We start from the raw sequence: 17,881 nt of genomic DNA, 5'->3' as shown, positions 1-17,881 counted from the left end.
TGGTGCGACAGAGCACTAGAGATGTTCCAGAGATGGTAGAGGAAGTTGTTCATTATTTAGTGAATGACTCGCTGATTGATAACCGCCCATCAGCAGTGAACTTTAAAACGTAACCTCAGCTGAGAGCCTAAGATAAATCTGACGCGTGCCGATTCATCGGTTGATCCATTCGGATTGGCCACGAAATCCCAAGCACATCAGACAGGTATGTGGTTTTCAGGAAACCATCTGCTGCGAAAATTAATTCAACATCTGACTCGGATAATTACAGCGGGCATATATTAAAGCTCTTTTGGGCTGTTTGGAATGAGATGCACCTCATGGTTTCTGTCTGTTTCAATGTTCCTGCATCTGAGAAATACAGTCTTGTCGGGCAGTATTCAGAGATAGGAAGAAGTTGAGAAGATGTATCTTTCACTCCCTGTGACTGTTAACACGGCCAACCAAGAAACTCAGTATTAAATATTCCCTTGTTTATCTCTTGTTTACATGTATTTGTTCTAGATCATCAAATGTGAACCCTGTCTTAGACAACATGAACCTTGCCGCATAGAGTTAAAGGGACACTCTACACTTTTTTTGAAAACCTTAATATTTTCCAGCTCCACTAGAGTTAAAGGTTTGATTTTTACCGTTTTGGAATCCATTTAGCTGATCTCTGGGTCTGTATGTACCACTTTTAGCATAGCTTAGCACAATCCATTAAATCTGATTAGACCATTAGCATTGCGCAAAAAACCCCAAAGAGTTTCTATATTTTTTCTATTTAAAACTCATGGATAACAAAAAATGACCGAATATGCGGGACGTGGGTGGAGCTTAAATGGATGGTTGCCTAAACCATGCCCACCTATATTGACAGTAGTGATAGCAGCGGAAGTTCACCTGTCACTCAAGTGGCCACGCCCTTAATTAATTTAAGTCTCAATATAATTTAAACGGATAAGTTACAAAAAAATTCACCCTCCTCACAGTTATCCTGAATGTCAAAATTAGCAATATAGACCAAAAACACTTTCTAAACATGTTTATTTCTGCTGTAAAGTTGGGCTTTTTAACATGGTTTTTAGCGGCGAGTCAATGAATTGCAGTTTAAGTCATTTCTGTGTTGGCTTTACAGTAGAGACCGCAAGGTTGGCCCTTGACTTAAACCTAAGAGTTTGCAAGAAAAAATATCAGACGCACTTAAAGGGTTTTGCATCTAAACACCTCAAATCCATTTTTATTCACAAACTCTCCTGTTTCCATCATGTTTTGGTTTATTAAATATTCTTGCTCATCCTATTATGCTTTCAGCTATTACTAACTGCGTATTTTCCTCTATAACTAAATCTCAGATGGCCTGCTGTTGTTGCTGGTTATGGCTCAAAGCAAAGATAAAAGTCACTCTCTGTCACTCTCAATTCCACTTCTGGACGATGCACAATCCCTGACCCTCATCAGGGTTGTGCTTAGCATCCCAGTGATAAACGCTGGGCTCTGGTACAGAAGCTGCAGTGATATGAGAACATGATATGCTATTGAACATGTCTCCGCCGCTAATAGAAAGGAAGCTGGTAGCTCTGCGTTGGTGGATACAGATACAGCTATAATTTGACCTTTATAATCTGTCCAGCTGAACAGCGGTTGAGCAACAAACAATTTCCGTTTCTCGATCTCCGTTCGATTGTCCCTGTGTATGTTTCTTTCTCTCTCTCTCTCTCTTAGCATCTCTGAGGCTTAGTCACTGATCTAAGCATCTGAAAGCTAGAGGGAGAGTTGTTTCAGTTACAAAGATCTGCAATTTATGAGGAGATCTGTTTTGCCTGTAAACTGGGGTTTGAATACTAAGCAGGGCCTGAAGACTCGTAAACCTGGCCTGGATTAATTGAGGGTCCTGTTAATAAGCACAGAGCGAACATTTGCTGGTCCTTGTGAGGCCATGGCTAACACAATTTCCTCCTAATCCACTTTTATTATTTAACAATCACTTTTCCCAGCAAGCAATAGCCGGCATTTCACCGTCTAGGTCAGGGGTAGGCAATGTCGATCCTGGAGTGCCGATGTCCTGCAGATTTTAGCTCCAAAATCTTGCCTACCTGTAGTTTTCAGGGGCCTCTTTAAACCTTGATTAATTGTTCAGGCGTGCTTGATTAGAGCTGGAGCTAAACTCTGCAGGACATGGGCACTCCTGGTCTAGGTTAACTATAGACCCAATATAGCAGGGGTGGGCATTCCTGGTCCTGGAGGGCCACTGTCCTGCAAAGTTTAGTTTCAACTAGGGCTGGGCCGATCCACTTTTTCTATTACCGATACGATTTCGATACCTGTATTCTGAGTATCGACCGATACCGATCCCGATCCAATACTAGTATTTTTCTTGATCCATTCAGAATTGTGTGTGTATAAACACATAAATATATATACGCCCACATATACACACAAAACATGTTGCACAAAATCAAGAGAATATCATGTCAAGTGAATTTTTTTTTTTAATGAGATACAAGTTAAAAGAATTTAAGTGTTTTTACAAATTTAATAATTGTTTTTGAGTGGACATACGACTGAGCAAATAAAAAGTTCAAGTACATTTTTACTTAATTGCGCAAACTGTCACAACATGAAAGACTTTTTAATCAGATGTTTAAAATACGGCTTTTGTGTGTGTTTGTGTGTGTGTGTATGACATATTTAATTCACGCTACTCCAGTGTATTAACTCGGCGAGCACCAAACCATTCAGTTTTTGTGACCTTAAATATCTTCATATTTGCATTTGTTTTTCGCATAAGGCTGTTGAATATATTAGGAAGATTTTGAATATAGTGTATAATAACATGTATGGTGCTTTTATAATAGTTTGACTTTTCTGTAGCATGACAGTAACAACCACAAGTAATGCACAGTATCGGATTTGGATCGGCCCCGTTTTTTCGATACCCGATCCAGCAAAAAAGGTCCGTATTGACCCGATATCCGATCCAAAGTATTGGATCGGCCCACCCCTAGTTTCAACCCTAATCAAACACACCTGAAAAATCTAATCAAAGACTGCAGGGTGACTTGGAAATGATTGGAGCTAAACTTTGCAGGACAGTGGCCCTCCAGGACCAGGAATGCCCACCTCTGCAATATAGTAACCCCAATTCTAGCCAAATAAAACTTGAATTTGGTTACATGTTACATTACTTGAGATAGCCTATGTATGATATTTCATCATGTAAGCAAAGTCAACAGAGATTACAAGTTTCATTTATTTTATTTCATTTATTGTCGGGCTATGGATTGATGTCTATTAAATTGTCACTGACAGCTATGTGTTTGCACGGTTATTAGACGTCTTTTAAACGCAGTACTGCTTGATGGGTTTCATATTCCCGGATTATATATTGCTAGCACATGATATATTTTTTAATTAAAAACTTGATGTGTGAAGCTATGGGAGCAGGTGATATACCTGTCATATTATGTGAAGCAAATAGAGCTCCAAACCTGTCCTTTAAAATAAAGAGTGCACTCCTGTCTTGCATTATTCAAACACTGTGCCGCCCTGGCAATCAACCGTGCTTGATGAACCTGCTGAATATATTATTACTCTTGTAATACATAAGAGCCTGTCAATCATAGATTTCAAAACATACTTGTAAAAGCCGAAAATTGCCACAACAGAACATGAAAGATGGAACGAAATTTGTGTCTCGCAATTTGGAAAATCAAAATATAAAGTTAAGAGACAATAGTGTAATCTGATTTTCTTGATGCCAGTGAACCATAAAATGAGATGTCTTGAACACCGACGAATACAAATCACACACGCAGATAGCACAGTCACACACCACCCCCTCTGAATTCATCACAAAGCAGCCCGGGGTCTAAAAAACTCCAAGCGCTGCCCACACGAAACCGACAACTTTCATTTGTGGGGAGGCTCCACATCAGAGTGATTCCCGGGGCCATTGCTGAAGACTCACTCTACTGCTGTGATGAGACGGAAACAAACAAACAAGTGTTTCATCTTTCTCACATCACCTTTTATTTTATGACTGCGCAGACAAAGGGGCTGAGGCGAGCACTCAAAAAGCATGGCTGCGATGAGCAACTCTGTGCTGCTTTAGAAAAAGGGACGGGAGAAGGAGACGATTCTCATTTGTTTCAAACCGCTACGGAGCCGGGCCTGTCTCTCAGATCCACGCAGAGCGGGAGGAAGACAATGCAAGAGAATTGAAACCAACATTATCAGCTTGGTACAAAAGCCTGCGGTTATCCTCTCTCTCTCTTTCTCTCCTCTACCGTCTAATTCCATTTTTAAAATGCGAGCTCTGTAAAACTCCCTGGTCTGGTTTGCAGTAATATTTTTGCATGTGCTACTTTTCTTTAATTTGCATTAGGGATGGGGCAAATATTCATTTTAAAATGTTGCTGCAATTTACATCATGATGCTGTTTGCCAAGAATATTATGCACAATTATTAAAACAGGAAAACTGCACGATTCCAGTTACAACAGAGAACTTCTCGAAAAAAACATTAACAAATTTGAAATTATAATGAAATTATATAAAATTATCTCCTTTTGTGCTTCAGAGAGGAAAAATTTAATGCTGATTTGAAACAACATTATGGTAAATAAAACAACAAAACTAAGATTTTGGGAAGAACTAATTTACTTATCAAAGCAAAAAAAAATTAGAGGGACAAAATCTGTGTACCAGTAGTAAAGACATACAGGTCTAAAAATCTAAACTTTTTGGTAAACCAAACTAGCCAGGCTAAATGTCAACCTAACGTCAAATGGAATCAAACATTTTCGAACATCTACTGCACTAAATGCTAGGTTATTTTCAACCCAGCGTTGGGTCAGCAGCAGTCGAAAAAGGGAGAAACCCAGCTGTTGGCAGTCCTTCCAGAAAACCGCAGGGCTTTTTTGTGATTTTTGCATGCAAAATCGTTGATCTTGCTGCACATTTTCTTAAAAAATGCGATGGAAAATGCGGGATATTTAAGCAATTTTAAGCGATGAAATTGCGGGAACTTGCAAAAACTGTGCGAACTTGCAAAAACGGTTTGCAGATTTCTCAGCTTTTCATTGATGTATATATACGCAGACTTGGGCTGATTATGTATTGAATCATGTGATTGCATAATTTACGCAAACTTTTTGGCGTGTACCCCCCAATCCTCCCCACCATCCGTGCATCCCCATAAAAAAATGCATGACATAAACAACCTCAAACTTGCATTAGAATTAAACAAAACGTATATAAAATACAATGTAGTGTTGTTGGTTGGTAGACATATTTATGATGGGTTTGCTTACACTAAATCTAGGAAAAATTAATAGATTTAATAAAATCACTGTAACCCCACTGTGCACCCCAGTTTGAGAACCACTGGGTTAAATTAACCTAGAAAATGTTTATATTTGACCCAACAATCGATTAAAACAACACAGCATTTTGGGTTGAAGCCCAGCTTAGGATAAATTACAACCCAACGGTTTAGGTTTGCCTTTTTTTCACCCAACGCTGGGTTAAAAATAACCAAGCATTTTTTAGAGCGCATGAAGCTTAAATCCCAATGCTGCGCTTAAAATGTGTTCATTATGTCAAGGATTAGCGTACAGCGCATCCCTGAACCCTATTCTCGGGCAGAGACCCGACCGACAGACCTCTCATATCTCTAAAAGCGAGAACTAAAACTCTTGATTGCCAACTTGTCTGGCATTTGCGTTCAAAGCGTCTCCAAAACTGACGGGCCGATTGCGAAAGCTGGGCCGGGCTGTGGAGCCGTAATGAAGTGCCCTGCCATCTCAGATCAGCCGTTTCCAAGCTTTAGAGGATCCATCAGCTTGTCTTATCTTCACTCATTATAGAGAGAAAGTATTAAGAACGGTGGATAAGTTAAGAAGTTAATTTTTGTGCCCTCTAAAAACAGGCAATTACAGAGATGCCCCAGTGTCCCAGAGAGGGACAAAGTCTGAATTAAACTTACCCTCAGAGGACCTTTATTCTTCTGCTCTTAAAATATCTGTTTTTTTTCTCAGGTTGCTCATGCTAAATCATTAAATTACTACCTGTTTTTTCTCAATGGGGATGGAAGGTACCTAAAAATAAACTCCAACACTGTTCTGGTACCACAGTTCAAGAATTACCAGATGGTAAAAGGTCATTGTAGACCCCTGGATTAGTTAAGCTTATAGTGTACTTATGTGTGCAGACAGTGAGAGTAGAGTGTCGTCTGGCCACATCTCTTTATTTTTAGTAGCATAACAAAGGCTTTAAGTAGGACTGTCTATCTAGCACCGGGTTTGTAGTTATGGTAAGGTTAACACCTCGAGTCATACTTTTACACACACTTCACATATTTGCAGTAGGGTGTGTAACAAGAACAGAGGTTCAGACAAGCCCACTGATGCAACCAAAACCAAACAACGTCCAATTTTACTTGCAATAAATTGTAAACAGGTTCTGATCTGCAAACATAACAATATCCCTGCCTAAAGATAGTAGCTAACTCTCACAAGCATAACACAAAGAATGTATTTAAAATTAATGACCTTAGGATGACACCATATAAAATGACAAAGTTAACACTATGGTGGTAGGAACAGAAAAACTATAAGTGTAAAAAGTATTCGCAGAAGTCAGACAGCCAATAAAAAATCTGTAAAATCTCTACTGAGCAGATTCTGCACAAAACCCATCAACCACTTATACTGCAATATTTAAAAACGCAGGACACAGTTTATGGCAGATTATTTGTTTTGTTATTAAAATGCATATACTCTCTGTATCATTCTCCATTCAGACAGTAAATATGACCTTACCTATAAAATTCAGGTTAAAGTCTCATAATCTAATTTTAAAGAGCACCTATTGTCCGATTCATGTTTTTAAATTTCCTTTGGTCTGTAAGTGTGTAGTACATGTTAACGATATGCAAAAGGTACAAACCCCAAAATAAACAATGCCGCGAGTTATCGTCTCCAACGTATATCTCTTTTCTAGGACTACAACAAACACACAAACTGTAGGCCACAGTGTACTTCCTGGGATTGGTGATGTAAACAAGACCGACATTATCATAATTCCTCCCGCTTTGGACTCAGTCTGTAAGTTAACTCCTGTTAGGAACCGAATCTTTCAAACATGGTAAGGAGCGTCACATTTCCTGCTTACGTCAGAGGTATTCAGGCCAATCACACATACAGAATAGCTAGCCAATCAGGGACACAGAGTAGGGATGCTTAACGATTAATCGCGATTAATCGTTAGCAGAATAAAAGTTTTTGTTTACATCATATATGTGTGTGAACTGTGTATAATAACTTTGTATAAATAAATGTACACACATGCATGTATATGTTTTAGAAATGTTTACATTTGTATATTTATGTATAATTTATATTATATATAAATATAAATACTTAATATAAAAAAATGTATTTCTTAAAATTATACATGAATGTGTTCATATTTATATATATACATATTTATTATACACAGTTTACACACATATGTGATGTAAACAAAAACTTTTATTCTGCTAACGATTAATCGCGATTAATTGTTTAGCATCCCTAACACAGAGCTTTTCAAATCTGTGCGCTTCAGGAAAAGAGTGAAATCTGAAGCTAAACATGATGTGTTTATACCAAATACACAAAATAGCGTTGTTTTTAGCAATGAATTAGGTGCTCTTTAAGATTTGGAGCACCAAAGTTTGATTTCATTTATTTGTTTTGAATTGATATCAATCTTTGACATGACCTTACTCAGTTAATAATACAAATACCAAAGTTATATTTTTACAGAATGTTCTTTACATTATGTAGTAAATAAAAAAAAAACTTAAGCTGGGTTAACACATGCAGGGTCACATTATATAATCTGATAAATTTGATTTTGAGTAACTAAACTGGATTACCATGAGTAAAAGTGAACGGTGAAATTTTTTTTTCTGACATGGACTAGTTTTGTCTTTGTGTTTCAAACAGTTCACCAAACCAAATGAAAATTCAGCATGAAGCAAAAGGAGAGGGAACCAAAACCTAGCATTCATGTGACAGAGTTGAAGAGCTTTTCAAAGATGCGGGGTGTGAAAAGTGCTGGTTAGAATGACTTTATTTCGAGATGTATGTTATTAGTGCAAAAAGTCATCTAAAACAGGATAAACAAACGTTCGCATTTTAATTCATTATTCAGATATTATTCCATTATTGTCTTCCTCACTGTTATATAAGTGGCTTTAGATAAATGCAGTTCTCAAAATGGCTTAGTAGCTACGACTTTTAACATTTAACAGTAATTTACAGTAAAAAAATCGAAGAACCAGCAACATCGACCCACGACCCACGTAAAGCTGCCTCCGAAAGAGCTCAGACATAAAGTTAAAGTGCAGAAAATAAGAAGGCTCTGCTTCCCGTATCTGTTATCTGAGTTGTATCAGTAACTCTGTAAAAGGTGAAACATAGTAGCCTTCCTCCTCCACATGCCAAGACACAAAGGCTGCATGTCTAATGCACTACAGAGAATCGCTGACCTTCTCCGAGCAGGCAGACGGGGCCAGATGATATGACAAAAGCAACGTGCTGAATTAATGGATGCTGCATGGTTGTATTTGCTGAAGAAATTTGATTATCTAAAACCCTTGAACTTAAGTACTAAACTTTAGAAACTTCTATAGGCATCCAACCAGCACACAGAATACCCACACAGAACACAAAAACACTCCATGTATCTCAATAACCGCATAGCAAAGCCCTGGCAAAATTTTCTGCATTGTGGCTGACTGTAAATTTTGCGCATGCAAGAATGACTTTGCATTAACATACAAATCTAACTGCGATGTGTTTAATAGCAAGCGTAATAATCGTATATAATCATATAAACGTTCTTGAACCCTTTGTATAGCATTCCTGTTATACTGAGCATAGCACCTGCTATAAAATGGCTGCATTAACTACCTGTTTGCTGTGCAGGTTAATTAAACTGACTTATTGAACTGATAAAGCCTGACATAACACACGTAGCCACTGCAACTGCGTAAGCCTGATTTATGGTCAATTAAACGCAACACTGACAATCTGGGAAAAAGGCACATCCGTGCTGCAAATCAAACAAATGTAGTCCTATGTAAATGTTGGAGAGATTTGAGATATAGTTGGCTGCTGAAGGGTGTGATGGTCTGTTACTGACTGTGAAAAAGAGGAGGGGTTTGAGCGTGCGCGCACACACTTTGGCAGGTGCATATGGTCTGGAGCTACTGATTAATTGATTGTTTACTGTATTTGCAGGTGTTAAATTCTATCTCACAAGAGGCAGATGGCACTGCACATCCCTAACAGGACACAACAAGAGAGGAGAGGTAGATGGGGAGCACAGAAACATGAAGGCTGTAAATTGGGGATGGTATACAGTACACTGCAGAGATACGTGTCACATGATTTGAAACTAAAGATCTCACAAATATAGTGATGCTAAGCCTGATCTCACACGAAATCGTAACTATTGAATAAGGTGGTTAATTTGTATGAAGTCGAATGATGTGAATTGTGCAAATGCATACAATTATTTAAGGGGACATATCATGAAAATCAAACTTTTTCCATGTTTAAGTGCTCTAATTGGGTCTCCAGTGCTTCTGTCAACCTAGAAAATGTGAAAAAGATCAACTTAGTTTTGGTAAACCATTTTCTGCAAGCATGTGAAAAAATAGCTAATTGAAATTTGGCTCCCCCTGTGATGTCAGAAGGGGATAATACCGCACCGTAATCTGCACTATCCAACCACATCACTGTCATTTAGTGCAGAGATCAACTCATTTGCATTTTAACACATTTAAGTTTTTCACATACGTACTCTAAGGACACCAAAGATTTACTTGACATCTTAAAAAACTAAACATAAAGGGTGCATTTCCTCTTCCATTCCATTTGTTGCCAAGCATCTTCAGACCTCAAAGCCAGACATTGTAATTGTGAAAACCTACAAATGCAGTAGTGAAAGGAACAAATATCCGTGTAGGCAGGGCGCATAGTGACAGGCAACAGTAGGTAATCGCTCTCACAGGACAGTCTGCTGAACAATACGTGCAAGTATTTGATTTCAATGCCCCTCATTCTCCAAAGTCTCTAGCTCACCATGTGCAGCTATTCAATTTTACTGAACTAACTCTTTCATCTACTTTTGTCAATAAAGGTGATTGATTACCCAATCACTGAGCCTGCGAATTTTCACTAGGCCGGGAGCATGTTGTCTTTTGTGAAAAATGGTGTTGCACTCTGACAAAATCTGAGATTATCTGCAAGAGAGGGTAGCTAATTTCCTTTAAAATCCATTAAAAAAAGAAGAAGCTACTGTTACAACAGGCAAGCTTTCCGAAAAAGCTTTCTGTTCTCTTTCAGGTCCAGTGCTCTTTGTTTTTACTTCTAGGTGTATTTGTCCTGTAGCCCAGGAGCTTTTACATCTCATTTGTAGTCGAGTATGGCATCTTTCATAAACAAAGTTTCTCCTTTTTCAAACGATTCACGACTATATTTACCTGACTTCCGATATCTTTTCTTTTCGACGCAGCAGCAAAGTCATCTCTTAATCTTGTGCAACAGTGATTCCATAAAGAACTTCCTCCCATGTGTCTCTTTGCATAAGCTCCAATGCGATTATCAGACATACTGTGAGCTTAAGAAAATCATTTAAATTACCCAACACAAAGGCTAATCGGATAGAAGACCCCAAAGAAAAAGCCATTACAAAGCCTGTCAGTCATTTACCAATGAAATTCATCTTTGAGAGATCATAAGGACAAAGGTCAGCTAAGTGGGCTTATATAAATGCCATGGGTAAAAGAAAATTGCTGTTTTAACTGTGACTTCATCTACATCACTGGTTCTCAATTCTGGTCCTGGTGACCCACCTTACTGTATTAGATGTCTTACTTTATTTTACACGAATCATGAGCTCATTAGCAGAAAACTCTATGAACAAAATGTATCCCGGGGTCCGAAATCGCATACTGTGACAGTACGACTTGAAATAGATAAAGTACTTACTCATCGACTGTTCAGAAAGTATGGGTAGTATGAATGAAATTCGGACGTAAAACATCCGCCATTTTGATACATCACGTAACATACGTCTTCATAAAAACAAGTGAGCCATTAACTTGGATGATATTAAACAAGCACAATTGTTTTCCGTATGTAACTACATTTTAATAGGGCCATGTGCTTTCTGAAAATTTTGAATATGATGACCCCTTTCCTTCTTCTTCTTCTTTTCTACCTGGGGGCTCAAGGGATAGCATAGTGTCCATCAATTGCACACTTCAAAATCTTGCCGGAAGTAGTAGGTCATCCAGTTACTTTTCGAATGCTATAAATTCCGACATACTACTCTCCTCGCCTTCTGCTTTTTGCCTATTGTATGGACGTAGGGGATTTCGGATACTGAAGTTGTGTCAGGTAAGAACAGATCTGTCACCAGGATTGTAACTGAAAATCACTGCTGTGCCAACAGCACATAAAAGACATTAAAACCAAGACTGGTCGTGCAATTTCCATGAATAAATCAGGGAAGAGTTTGTGTTTTGAAAGTTTTTATGAAAATCACTGCAAAGGGGCATTTTATTTCCATGGCTTTTGGGAAGAGAGGAAGTGTTATGCCAGGCACTAGCTGTACTGCGGAACAGTTGACAGTTCCACCCACTTTTTGTTTTAACTTTTTCAAACACCTGGAGGAACAAAAGAGGGCCTTTGATCATGAGAAATCCCTCACGATTACAGAAGAGCTTCAGCGGCTCGGCTCTTTTCCACACTCATCTGAGTCTAGGGGAAATGCTTGAAGGCCCAGATATGTGTACACAGACAGAAGAAAGGGTGAGATAAAGAGTGAAATATGGTAAGATGGAGGCAAACATCTTGGGTGCTCTGTTCAGGAGCTTTTCAGCAACCCATCAATAGGACAAAATACAAAGAGGAGGAGTACATGCACCTCTAATCCTTTTCTCCATCCTAGCTCACTCAGTCTAACAAACACCCACATACAGTGAGAAAGAGTGACGCGCTCGATCTCTTTGCACTCTTTGAAGAAATGAGAGAAAGGGACTTGGACTGAAATAATGCCACATGCACGACTGAATGTGGCATAGGAAGATCCCAATGTCGCTGGCCAAAAAGAGAGGCTAGTGCAATCTGTGTTGTTCCCCTGCTAAATTAATGCCAAACAAATGCTTATTCTAGTCAGCAGAAATGGCAGCTTACGCCCGACTCTATTTCTCACCTGTCTGAGCACATTTGCCTGTGCTGCCGCTCACCTGCAAAGATGCTTTTCACGCTTCACGACTGACAAAGACAACAGAATGGAAACAGAGGAAAGGCTATTAAACTCCCCAACACCCCATTCCCTCCCAAACACAAGCACATCCGAGCACATCCACACACTCCCACTCCTGAAGGAGAGCTTTCCCACGCTACTTCTAAAAAAGGTCTGGTTTCCAGGAAGGGTACTGCCTGGTTTGGAGTCACTTTACTGGGATAAGATGGCTGGGAGGCATGAGGCCAGAGCCTTCAGTTTTCAATGCTCAGTGGCCCACTCAATAAGGAGCATTTCCAACACTGTGGTATGCTCATGAAAGGAGCATTTTAAGTCATCATGTGTTTTGTCGTCGCGCCATTCCTAAAATCGTTATTTTCTGTTTTTGTAATCCGACTACCCTGGCTGCTGAATTTGGGTATGCTTTGCATGAAAAGCTGAGGAGATGATTCGGGCAGCATTTCAGAGCACCGGATTGTTGAAACATCACTGAGCCAAAATAGACAGAAAGAGGAAGATTCGGTGTACACAACCAGCCTATGAGGAGGATATGTACCCACAAACAAAAATGAGCAGAAAGACAAACATCTATGAAGAAGGACCACCATAGTCCTCCCACTCGGTTCTGGCATCTCTAAGAATGGAGCCAAGCATTGCTATTACTCACAGCAGACCTCCACACAAAAGCACTTCACAGTGCTCCACACACAGGGAGGAGCTGCCACATGTTTTGCATAACTGCCATGCGTCTCCGGCTGCTGGCAGCATGCGACGCTCCCTCTGGACGGATGTGTCACACTCGTGTTTCAGACATTTAACTTCACTAAGGAAGTCTGGCCCGGCTTTAAGAGTAATCGATGACCAGCACATAGAAGGCAGCTGGGTTTCTTTGCTCGCTGCAGATGGGCACTAGAGCATTGCAAAGATCAGGCCAGGTTTGGAGAGATGAGCAAAACTATATTTTGGTAACTTGCAGATAACAGATATTTGGGTAGCTATGTATATAAGGTAAAGTGACATTTACCTACATTTTTTTGTATATATATTACACCATTTTGAATCAATTTAATATATTTTGCAGTTTAATCATGTTTATATGAAAATGAGTCAAATGCACAGTAAAAAAATGTTTTCCCAATAAATGTCAACAATGTATAATAACTAAGATTTTTTGGATGACCGGACTTATTCACTTATTGGTACAAACGTTATAAAAAGTCTCCCCAATGTACCAAACAGCTTAATCTGAACAAGCAATTTTACTTTAAATAAGGGTCCTGGCATGCATTAGAATTATGCTTGTATTTTTGTCCGCTAGAATAATTAATCTGCTGTAAAATCAATCAACATTTACCAAAAGGCTTTTCAGACCTACCAAATGCATCAACTAAATCCAACCAGACAGAATGATCTGTGTTACATAACTGTGACATAATTCAGCTACTCTGATCAATTAATGCATTACTGTAGTATTATTGATTACTAATTGAAGTATTGATTACTAACTGTAGAACAACCAAGGCCAACACAGCCATCTGACCTCGTCATACATCCAAAAAATGACCTGCGTGGAAACCACACTCTGTTAAGCCTATTAACACGCTCACACATGGCAAGCAAGTGCAGTCAGACACTGAGGGTGTCTGAGCTGTGTTAAAGAACCCAAGAAGACAGCGGCACTTGCAGTTAGTGGAACTGTCGACTGGGTGCTGAGAGACACGGGCAGACTGATTTACGGTTGGAGAGAGAGACAGAGAGAGAGAAGGATGGGAGAAATCAATACATTGCTCCGGTCTCGCTTGCTGCCGACTCATTAGAAGTGATGCCTTGAGGAATGTGCTTCATTATCTCTGATTATGAATGGCCCACCTCTGACTATCATCACCCAGCACAGGGTATTTCGTCGAAAGATCGAGCTCACGCATACCCTTTACGAAAATGAACCGTGGTTTTACTACAAGTAAATGCCCCCCCCCCCCCCCAAAAAAACTGATAATTTTCATAAGACACAAGCAAACAGGCGTGTTTGTCTCTTTGTCTTTCTTGCAATCACCCTGCACGTTCACAATTTGCAGGCCAGTCTGTTTGAGATGTAAACACTGGCTAAAGGAGTCATGTTTCATGTTTCACACCATAAACCAAGCCAGACTGGTTTGAAGCACCTCGAGTAAACAACTATGAGGTGAACACACACTTTTTTGTTATGCCAAGCAATCTACAGCCGACTAAATACTAGTCAGTCTGCTTAAATGTATGAATTAATTCATCTTCATAGTCCAAGGATGAAATCGGGCGGTGCCTGCTGCTCACCAGCTCCTGTTGGCGGGAAGCACGCGGCGTAACCTTCCTCTAAACAACACGAATTCTCACGCCTGAGCACTCACACGTCGAGACCGTCCTGCTGAGACTTAAACTAATACTTACAACCTCGCTCAGAGCAAACATTACCTTCCCAGTGCGCCCAAAAGCAATAAGGCACGTTCAGTTGACGAATTCATCAAGTATTCCTGTCACACTACAGTCGCCCCGCTCGAGCGCTGCGCGTGACCTTGCCCTGGCGATCCTGTTTACAGTGTCGCGGGTGAATGATGAGCAGCATCCAAAACCGTGAGGAAATATAACAGGTAAACGCCAACTCATAAACGCTGACAGTTGTCTTAACATATTTCTGATATGCCCAATAATATGCTAAATTCTTGTTTTGGGTGACTAATAGGGAGCGTTACATTGCCAACTGTAAACTGACAGGTGTGTACGCGCGAAGTGTTTTCGCTGATGGGGAGAAAAAGCTGATGCTACTACGACCCCAACATGCAGATTGCCGCAAATACCAAAATATCTGGGATTGACTGAGAAACTATTGCTAAAACAAAATCCAGCATAATGAGGGATACTTAAATAATTTAAAACAATTTGCTTTATACTCGCAGATAAAACCTATGACATATCAAAAGATATCCGGACAGTAAACGACCACGTTTGGAAAGATACATCAAGAAACCAAATGCCACATGCCTGTCAAAATACACCACAAATCTCAAAATGTATTTAAAGAAAATACAAAGCTCAGATTGTATTCAAGAAGACACGTTAAACATGCTGAACAAGACATTTTCCTAACGCAAAATAATTATAATGTAAGTATATGCATGTGCTTCATAGGCTATGGGTGGGGATAGCATTAATAGACATGCATTTATTAGCTCAAGTTTGCGATCAGAAGAAAGCCATTAGGCTGTATCAATGACATTGTATTCCCTCTATGCTGGTGAGTTTATCTATAACACATTTTGACTGGTAATCCATAAAAGCGGGTCTCTAGCTCAGCAGTCTGTACAGGCTTATCCGTGATAAGATTCAGTATCAGTGGGTTATATGCTGGGCAAATGTGCACCATGCAATTCCTTCAGTGCAATGATGATTAACGGGAAAACTGCAAGAACAAGTCCCAGTGCTCTCTAAAGACGCTTTGAGATATTATGTATATGCAAATCATCATCATCATCATCATTCCAGAACATTTTCTACATGATGCGTAACGATAAAACAACATCAGCATCGTCGACATACAACGCTGTAATATGCAACGGGCTGTTGCGAAACCACTGCTTAAAGTTTGAAGGGCTCTTACCTTTAAGGACGATCCCGCAGATGCTGTACAGGGTAAACAGCATATGCTGCTTCACCATCATATTGCCTTCCGTCTGTAACAACCGCGTGCTTCCAGTGAACACACTTTCTTCTTTCTTCTGCTTCTCCGTGAGCTGATGATGGGGCTTATCCAGGTGCAAGCTGCTGCGATCAATACTACAGGCTCCTTAACTTCTCCTCGGTTGAAGTCCCACTGCGTTTTCCGCACGCCGTTCACTTGACGCTCGGACTGAGCTCGAGAAGTGCTGTGCGCTCCTGCACTGTAGAAAAGTACAGCTCGCGCATCTATCGCCTACCGGGAGCGCGAGCGAGCAAAGTCCCGCCCCCGATGATAGACAGGGATGTGAACCAATAGCGCGCGATTGGGATTATTTTATGCAAAGACTGCACGACTGTACAGTCCCTATGATTAAGGGATCCGGGATGTATTATGCTAGTACGTGCAATGACATTGCCCCCGAGCTCGTTGTGATGCAGCGTGTAAGACAATGTTGATGCGTGGACTAATGATGATTTAGACACTTACATGAGGGCGCGTTAATTTGGACAGATGACAGCGCGTTTTAAAAACAGACAGTGGTTCTGAATGGACAGCAACCGTGGGATCGTGGGAAGCGCATTCTCTCACCGGGATCACGGTGAATTGACTCCACTCACAGGATTACTACTGATACAAACCACTAGGTGGATAACATTGCATCGTCATTCTATACATTATCCGATTCATAAAAGCAAAGAGCTGTCTAATGTTCGTCTATTTTTACTGTTTAATTTTCAATTAATAAAATGCAAATTATCTATTTTAATTCAATAACTATCCCTTTATTGTAGGCTATAGATAGCTGGGTACACACTTCACACACATACTGTTTAATTTGTAGGTCTTGTCAAGACATGCTGAGTGAAATGAAATGTCAAATCAGGACAAAGCATTAAGACATTATGTAATATTCGTATCACACAGAGGCAGCAGTTTTATCTCATCCTTTGAGCTGAGGACAATTTTAAAAGAAGCTCAAATGATGATTTAACCAACCATTCATAAGAAAAACGAGATTGTTAAAATTAAGCAGAATTTTTAAATGTTCAATGTTTTGTTTGATAACGCAAATTAGGCACCTTTGAAAAAATCTTATTGGTACAGAAAATCTCCTTTATTTATTTCTTTTTAAATTATGACTACTCTACCCTGCAGGCCAAGATAAGTTTCTAAAGTTGCACATTTCCATCAGACACCAAAATTCACCCTAAAACTTAACAGCTCTCTGCACTTACATTTAGTGCACTATGCACTTATCAATGAATGTAAATTGAATTCAGAGTCAGGCTAACAAAATAAAAGTAGGCCTATAATGTTATATATTTATAACATCAAAGTGCATCTTGCCTATATAACATTTATACTTTTTGTTTATTATTATTTTAACAAAATGCTAAATAAAAATATATAAATGTGTAAATGTATAAATATCATGATATTTTATTCATCCATTAAGAGGTCACTAAAATAGAAGTTAGCATACTACATATTTTTTACAGTCCACTACTCCTATTTGATAAAAATATAAAAAAATATAAATTACTACATAATAGCAAAAGATCCGATTCCATAAAAGCACATTCCCTCTAATGCAAAACAGTGAACACAGATGACACAGTCACTGAGTAGGAGAGGTGCTAAACTATCAAGACCCTGCCTCTCATAACTGTTAGCAGCGCTGTTGCAATGGCACTTCCCTATGGAACAGTGCACAATAGGGTCAGTCTGTCGTGAACTGGATAACATCAAGTTTAAAATGCAATCCCGAATAGACACACAAAAGCCAGACCACAAGATAATTAAATTTTAATGAACACTTAAAAATGCTAATGGTAAATAGAAGTGGAGGAAAGGTCTGCAAAGTTAATTCAGGAAGTGCAAGTGGCATTAAAGATGACAA

At 39.4% G+C, this 17,881-nt stretch overlaps 1 protein-coding gene across 3 annotated transcripts in view; it reads right to left on the bottom strand.

Annotated features, from left to right (window-relative positions):
* The window catches only part of cadm2a (cell adhesion molecule 2a), a 679,060-nt gene extending 662,820 nt beyond the window's left edge, over positions 1-16,240 (bottom strand). For 2 of the 3 annotated variants that reach the window (XM_065290677.2, XM_065290676.2), the window contains exon 1: positions 15,922-16,238. In XM_065290677.2, the coding sequence (XP_065146749.1) occupies positions 15,922-15,982 (61 nt within the window). In that variant the 5' untranslated portion in view covers positions 15,983-16,238. Of the gene's footprint in view, positions 1-15,921 lie in introns of all 3 variants that reach the window. The other variant, XM_065290674.1, reaches the window with a different exon arrangement.
* Between the last annotated feature and the right edge of the window lie 1,641 nt (positions 16,241-17,881).

Source organism: Paramisgurnus dabryanus, chromosome 10, assembly GCF_030506205.2.
Source record: "Paramisgurnus dabryanus chromosome 10, PD_genome_1.1, whole genome shotgun sequence".
Lineage (NCBI taxonomy): Eukaryota > Metazoa > Chordata > Actinopteri > Cypriniformes > Cobitidae > Paramisgurnus > Paramisgurnus dabryanus.
The sequence above is the reverse complement of the archived record's forward strand: the minus strand, read 5'-3'. Positions and strand labels throughout refer to the sequence as shown.